Genomic DNA, 7,500 nt, shown 5'->3' with positions numbered 1-7,500 from the left:
GATCAGTCTTACCACTTATTTCATAAGATCAAGAAGCAAGAATTATTAAAAGATCACATTTAAGTGGCTATGTTGACAGGAAACAGCTGCCGTGAATGCGTACCACAAAGAATCCTCGCTTTGATTGAGCCACACCAAACTTGGCTGGTTTGTGAAGCACAAGATTCCCCTCTAGATGAAGAGGTGGGCGATTCTATAGTAATTAAAACAAGCAAAAAATGAGCTGCGATGATTTCAAATAACTGAGGTGAAAACACAAATTTACCAGCTGGGCCTGGAAGGAAGTTGTGGCTGCCATTGGCGTGTTTTGATTTGCGAACCTCGATTTGGTACTGACAATGTTAGGCAATGTTGGGGAGGGGTCATCTCTGAGGACGAAAATTGCTTCTAGTTCCAGGCCACAACGATAACATCAATTTTCAAGATGGCGTCTGTGGCTTGTTCCAGAAGGTGTGCTTGTTTGTTCGGGACGAGATTCGTTCTATCCAACTTTCGAATCAGTCGAGGTATAAACAGCTCTTATAGATCGTAGTTTACCTTTGTTTATTTATCGGAAGAACAGTCAAAATTATCGACCAAAACAATTTCACTTAGCTCGATCAGCCATAAGTTAATGAAGGAAGCTTAAGTCTTATTTCCATATACGTACCCGTTAGATCGAGAACGTTTGAAGGGTAACTGGGTAAAGAAAGGAGGTGTGTAATCCTCTGGTTTTGAACATGTTGAAATAATTGCAGAAGTTTCCAAATATTTTTGGGAGCAAAACCGCCAGGATACAGGGTCACGCAATGTGTCTACATATGCCACATTCAGAAAAACCATAATACGTTTTGTTTGCCCTCCAGAATTTTTTTTCATAAGCATTGTTTACAGTTTCTCCCAGGACTTATAACGGTCACAAGAGAAAATAAAAACAATGCTTATAAAATTCTGGAGCATTATGGTATTTTGCAAGTGGCTTATTGTTACAAAGTATATTATGCTACCTTCTTTAGAAGCTTCCGACTAATTTACATGTATTGAACTTGGTGGACTTGACTTTATTTAAGTGTCAAGTCTTCTATTCTAGTGCTGGGAGCAGAATTAAGAACCAACAAACTCAACCCACATACATGTTCGTGTATGACGCTGAGTCTGGGAATTGAACTTGGGCCATATTTGTGGGTCTGGCGACTGATTTCACCACAGCACTGAGCCCTACTCCACTAAGGGACCCTCTGCAGTCCTAAATTCTGTAATTGCTCCAATTACAAGCATGTTAACTTTTTTTTTTTGTCTTCAGGTACATTTTCGGAGGCACTTGTTCGATCAATGAGTTCGAACAAGCAATCTGCCATCAAGGTAGACAAATCACTTCTCTCTCAGCTGCGAAGGGAAACAGGATTTGGTTTTGCTAAATGCAAGGAAAGTCTTCAGCTCAACAGCAATGATTTTAAAGCAGCGGTAGCATGGCTCGAGACAGAGGCTGAAAAGCAGGGTTGGGAGAAAGCTACTAAATTGCAAGAAAGGGCTGTATCAGAAGGACTTGTGGGTGTCTTGGTGGATGGTAACAATGCTGCCATGGTGGAGGTGGTCATTTCTTTTTTTATACAAAAATAAAAACTTAATATTGTGGTCTTCGGTGATGAGTGTAAAAAAAAACACATTTCTGACCTCCAAATGGAAGGTCTGTGCCATATTTTGGTTTGGAGTAACTGCTAAATACTTTGCCACTGTTAGCATTTGTTGGCGTTCTTTGATATGTTTGCTGACTGTGACTTGGACCCGTTGTGTTTCGCACATTCCTTTACATGCGCATGCTCAATGCAGTCGCAATCTTTTCTGGTGGGGACTTGGGATGCTTACATTAAGGTTACTTCCCACCTTCGCGGGTGCCCTTCGGCAAAAACATTGTACGCGCGCCAGTTTAAATAAAACCCCAACAAACTATATATCATTACAAAGCTTAATAAATGTACTTGACGAAAAAAATACAATTTTAGCGAAGTTTTCTTTCAGGAAGTGTCAGAAGCCAGTAAGGCGTGAAACGACCGAGGGTTCTTCTATTGAATTTATCGGCTATCGGATTCCAAAGTACGAGCAAAATGGCTGCACAGTCTTATTCACAACGCATCAATCAACAAAAGTGTGTCGGGCTTTTTCGATATTCTGATTGGTTGTCTAGATATCCACATCTAAAGTTGGAGTAGCTAAAAATGTGCGAGACGTGTTGCATAAATGGACGCCACGCGAAAAATATGTTAAACATCAAAATTTCCCGACACACTTTTGTTTGTCATTATCTCTGGAATGTTCTGGCGAAATTTCACGACAATCCGCCGAATCTGCATACCCTATAAATTCGGTCAAAGTGGATGTATTCCTCCCAAAATCATATGCGAGATTTTCGCTTGTAAAGGTTCGTAAACAACTCGCGCCACGCCTGGAGATTATCTCGCCTGATAAAACCGCAAACCAATGGAACAACAGGACCTCCTAGCGTCTGTGACAATAGATCAAGATTTCCCGGGAAAAGCATCGCATTGCAACACGTTTTTTATATCGCTCAGGCGAGTGAAATTCAGGACGTAGAAGCAATACAATGGGCAAAGACACCAAAGGCAAAGGCAAAGCCCGTGCCAAAAAGGTCAAAGGCGGAAAACGTGCCGCTGAAAAACAAGACGTTACTAGTAACGAATCGACGGACGGCTTAAGAAATGCCCTTATTGCTGAAATGAGTTCCCTTGGGTAGGTTTCATGATTTCATTATTTGAAAATTACGCTTCGAGGCGATTGCTTATGTTTTTGTATGAAGGCTAGCAAATGTATTATAAAGGAACCTCGTTTTAACCTTATGTATGACAAATTTAGGTTTTATCAGATGCAAAAATTTAGGTTAGATCTTTCTTTGGCAAAATGGAGATATTTCTTCCGTCTTTGGGCCGGGTTTTTTTTTCTTTTCTTTACCCAAGGACTTTTTTCTGCTTTGGATTTTTCCGTAAGAGTTATTAGCGTTAAGAGCTTCCACATGGGAATTTTGTCAATTACGTGATGTAAACAAAAATATGCAAATAAATGCGAGCGAAAAGCTTTTGCTGCGAAAATTTCCCCAAGGGGTCTCGCCCGTTGACAAGATTATGACACCTTCGTAGTTTATTAACTTTATTTGAAAATATGTTTTTTCTAAATAACTCGGCCGCTTTTTGAGATTTTTAACATTTTCCTTTTGTAAACGCTAGATAAAATGACTGACTTAAATTTTTTCAAATAAAAAAAAAACCGATTTTTTTGGCATCTGAAGGTGGGAAGTAACCTTAATTTTCTGTTAATTCATTAAACTTATAACACACATACATTAATCACTCGCTGAAAAACTGTGCCCATTAACCCTTTGACTCTCAAGCCGGCTTGAACCAGCCAGATGATTTTACTGTGTCTAACGCCAGATGATTTTACTCGTCAATGGGGAACTCCTGGGAGTCAATGGGTTAATCGCTCTCTAAAAAACTATGTCCCCATTAACAAAAAGTTATTATCCTTGCACTTACCAGCACAAATTAAGCAATGATATTATTGTCTTTAAAGAAGCATCAAACAGTTCAGTCATAACTCTTGACCTCTGTGATTCCAGGCCAATGGTTTACATTGTACTGATTTAGCTATGAAAGCACATTTCTTGGGAGGAGGTCAATATTAATTAATTTTGTTTATCTTAGTACTTCCACCCCTAAAAGGATGAAATGGAGTGAATTAAAAGGTCTTTGAAATGCAGATTATTGAGAAAATGAATGACCCATGCATATACATAGACAATTCAGCTGATTGTCATGAAAAGAGTCCTCCAATCTCCAAAGTTTTTAACCCATTGACTCCCTGGGGTTCCCTATTGACAAGTAAAATTGTCTGGCGTTAGAGTAAAATACTAAGTCTGGCCGGTTTCGGCCGGTTTGGACATCAATGGGTTAATGAAAAAATGTGGACCAATCATTCAAATTACAATTTATGCTCCTCCTGAGGTCCCATTTTGTTATTTGGACAAAGATCTGTGAATGTGTTTTGTAATTTAATTATAAGCTAATAGTGGTTTCATGATAAATCATTGCCTCCTTATGCTGGTGAATGAAAACAATAGTTCTCTTTTAAGCTTCTTAGGGTCATCCACCAGCATCAATTTTATACATTTTTATCTGAAGCTGATTGAAAACCAGTGCTAGCAATAAAAAATAAAATTATTATTGCTTTGTGCAACTTGCAAGGTGTAACCTATGATTTGTTCATTTTGCAGGTTAACTGTGAAACAGATTTTGTGGCCAGAAATGAACTCTTTGTGGAGCTAGTATCCAATGTAGCCAATGCAGCAATTCTCAAACGAAAGAAGATTGTTGACCAGAACCAAAAAATTAATGCTCTTGGTGGGGAGATTGAACACCTGAAGGAAGTTATACCAGAACATAAATTGCAGAACGAAGAACTTGAAAATGGCATTGGGGAGACTGTAAGAGATGCAGTCACAAGAACAATAGGTAAATTGGGAGAAAATATGAAGATAACAAAGGCCGTTACCATGACAACCAAAGTAAACAATGTGATTGGCGGCTATGTTCATGGTGGGTTTGTTACATCATCTGGCGGGTGTTCAATGGGAAAGTTTGGCGGGATGGTCGTTTTACGACCAAAGAGAGATGAAGCTAATGAAACTTCAATGTTGAGTTTGGCAAACAAATTGGCTCAGCATGTCGTGGGAATGAACCCCAAGGTTATCGAAGCAGAGTCTGCGAAGGAAGGGGATGTTAGCGATGTACTTTTAGAGCAGGAGTATTTGCTTGATGAAAGCCAGACTGTAAAGGATTTGTTGAACAAAGAGGACGTTGAGGTTGTTGATTTCGTGAGGTACGAATGTGGTGCCTGATACATGTACTTTGCTACATGTAACTGATTACAGTTGTAATTACAAATCAATTTCCTCAAAGGCTGCTGGTGGGTCTGTTTATATGTCAATTCATTTTGCGGGAAAAATGTGCAATAAAAAAGTAATGTGATATATGCGTTCAATGTTAGGCTTATAAAGTTTTTGCTTACCCTGGAAAAGACCTTTATGAGTAGCCTCATATTAAAGTGCCTTCAATTCTTGACAGATACTGTTCAAAAGGGTTCTTCCATTGATTTGTTTTTCATACAAATACGAAGGGGCTTTCCGTTGCCTCAGGCCATGAGCAAAATGGTATCTTTCGACAGCCAGTCTCCCTTTAAAATGGTTGACACACTTTGTTCCAAATATGCCGAACTGTTTTTACTGTAAAGTGGTCTCTGACTTTGTTTGTCACAAAACAGGAAGCCGGAACGCTATTTGAGTGATCGTTGTCTCTGTAAGAATCATTTGCCCATGGGAACTTTTTAGAACATACGCTCTCAGTTATTTGGCGCAAATTGCAGCGCCGTTACGTGTGGATTCAGGCTTTTGGGGGAAATGGGCGAACGTAAATAGAAAAAGAGTGGCTTTCTTTTTTTATTTTATCCTGACAAACCAATCATCATCATCTAGCGGAGTTCTAGTGCGCGTGAGAAGAACTCAAATCTACTCGAAGCAAATCAAATACAATGTTGAGTTTTGGTAAGAGGGGAAAACCAGAGTAGCCGAAAAAAAAAAATTCTTGAATAAGAGCAGAGATCCAACAAACTCAACCTGCATATGACGTCGAGTGCCCTGGATTTATACCCGCGCCACGTTGGTGGGAGGGGAGGGGAGGGGAGGGTAGGGCGACGACTCTACTGTTCCTGAACTGTTCAGCGAGCCCGTCTCGCAAACACGTATAAACGAATGCCGGATCGGAGATTGGATTGTGCGCGAGTTTTGTTCGCGCTACAGTGAGACAAAAATGGACAGCCTCGTTCCCAGGACTTCTCATTCCTCATTTAGTGAAAGGGAGAGGTCCTGGGAACGAGGTTGAAAAACAGAAAGTAACACACTTTGAACGTCTTTAACACATTGGATGATTGACATCTTGAATTCAAGGCTCAAATGAAATAAGCGGTCTACATGACAAGGGACAACAGACAAATGCTTTCTATTTTTTGTCTATCCACATTTCCATCAAGATAGTGAAGTTTTGAACCGGTCATTATAAGCTACCAGGGGTGCAGGGATGGCGCAGTGGTGAGAGCACTCGGCTCCCACCAATGTGGCCCGGGTTCGATTCCCGGACTCGGCGTCATATGTGGGTTGAGTTTGTTGGTTCTTTACTCTGCACCGAGAGGTTTTCTCCGGGCACTACGGTTTCCTTTCCTTTGTGAAAGGCTTTACTATCCCTGAGTATTTAGTTATAAGAAGCACTTAATCGCCACTGAAGCGAACTACGAGAAGTGTCTTAATGGCTAGTGATGGGTTTATTAACTGTGTTGATGTGGTAAATGACCACCGTAGATAAATCCGAAAGCTGACTTTCATCGTTAGCCCTTCGTCAGAGCAAATAGCTCCCTTCGTCAATTCGCTCTAATGCACCTATCAATGTTAAGCCCCAGGGAGGAGGGGTCGGGCTAACCACGGGACTTTGATCGTGAGGTCTGTCCCCAGGGTAGAGATTTTGATCCTATTTGACTTCCCCAGGCTGGCGATTTTGATCGTACAAAGGACATTTTACCACCTTCACTTGCCGCCGGGTGGACATTTTGACCAATTATTTTGTCCCAGGGGTGCGGAATTTGAATTTTTTCAAATGAAAATGTCAAAATCGCCACCCCATGCCCGACCCCCCCTCCCTGGGGCTTAACATTGATAGGTGCATAAAGAAGGGCAGGAGCCCCTCAGAAGGAACCTTACTCCAAATTGGAGCTTTCCGATCCTAGTCTGTCGGCCATGTTTCAGCCAGAGCTAATTTGTGCGAAATTGTAAATGCGTAATCTACAGCACTGATTGGCTAACCGTAACCAGGGAAACGCTGCTTTCCGGGAAAGTGTTTCTAAAAATAACTAGGTCTGTCAAAACAATCTAAAAGGTAAAACTCTTACAGTTGGACTCCTGCGAAGGCCTAGCGCTCGAAACGTCAACTTTCCAATTTCTCTGTGGTGGTCAATTTACCATTATTCAGGGGCTAAGCGTCCTTTACGCAAATGCACACGTACGTACGCAAATAAACAATATTCCCGAAAAAAGTCATGTCATTATCATTATTATCAATAATCAAGGCCAAATGATATCAAGAATGCGAGTTTTAATAATACAAGCTAAGTGAATAACGAATTCAAAGTCACTTCAAATCATCATGTAAGTGTTGATTGACGCGATTCGACGACTGAAAAAACTGCATTTCAAAACCGGAGTTTCGCAAATGAATGGTTTTCCCGCGTCAACACTAGGCTTACTCTAATTGGTTAAAATACATCGGATGATGAAACAAGAACCAATCAGCTGTAGGGCTGATAATGCATTAGCAGCCCGCTGTCAGTCTTTTGCGGCCCGCTGAGCGTGTGTTTTGAAGAGGCCGATTTTCTATTTGGCCGCGTATATTGATAATAATGATGTTT

At 40.7% G+C, this 7,500-nt stretch overlaps 3 protein-coding genes across 8 annotated transcripts in view; 1 reads left to right on the top strand and 2 right to left on the bottom strand.

Annotated features, from left to right (window-relative positions):
* LOC137996917 (uncharacterized) overlaps nt 1-311 on the bottom strand; it is a 23,920-nt gene extending 23,609 nt beyond the window's left edge. The window contains exons 1-2 of the mRNA XM_068842559.1: nt 266-311; nt 104-193 (exon numbers count right to left, since the gene is read on the bottom strand). Coding sequence (XP_068698660.1) covers nt 104-193; nt 266-298 — 123 coding nt within the window. The 5' untranslated portion in view covers nt 299-311. The remainder of the gene's footprint in view (nt 1-103; nt 194-265) is intronic.
* A 96-nt stretch (nt 312-407) lies between these two features.
* On the top strand, nt 408-5,429 carry LOC137996914 (elongation factor Ts, mitochondrial-like). The gene is made up of 3 exons (XM_068842551.1): nt 408-506; nt 1,283-1,569; nt 4,265-5,429. The coding sequence occupies exons 1-3, from the start codon at nt 425-427 to the stop codon at nt 4,886-4,888; spliced, it is 993 nt and encodes a 330-aa protein (XP_068698652.1). The 5' UTR covers nt 408-424; the 3' UTR covers nt 4,889-5,429.
* A 122-nt stretch (nt 5,430-5,551) lies between these two features.
* The window catches only part of LOC137996915 (integrin alpha-1-like), a 28,107-nt gene continuing 26,158 nt past the window's right edge, over nt 5,552-7,500 (bottom strand). For all 6 annotated transcript variants that reach the window (XM_068842556.1, XM_068842554.1, XM_068842552.1 and 3 more), the window contains one exon: nt 5,552-7,500. This exon is cut by the window's right edge and continues 708 nt beyond it. The gene's annotated coding sequence lies outside the window, so the exon portion shown is untranslated.

Source organism: Montipora foliosa, chromosome 3 (assembly GCF_036669935.1).
Source record: "Montipora foliosa isolate CH-2021 chromosome 3, ASM3666993v2, whole genome shotgun sequence".
NCBI lineage: Eukaryota > Metazoa > Cnidaria > Anthozoa > Scleractinia > Acroporidae > Montipora > Montipora foliosa.
The sequence above is the reverse complement of the archived record's forward strand: the minus strand, read 5'-3'. Positions and strand labels throughout refer to the sequence as shown.

Bases quoted from the DNA above. Each gene is read 5' to 3' on its own strand.
- LOC137996914 (XM_068842551.1), top strand. From the start codon at position 425: ATGGCGTCTGTGGCTTGTTCCAGAAGGTGTGCTTGTTTGTTCGGGACG. The intron at 507-1,282 runs GTATAAACAGCT...TTTTGTCTTCAG, and splicing joins CAACTTTCGAATCAGTCGAG to GTACATTTTCGGAGGCACTT. The intron at 1,570-4,264 runs GTGGTCATTTCT...TTCATTTTGCAG, and splicing joins ACAATGCTGCCATGGTGGAG to GTTAACTGTGAAACAGATTT.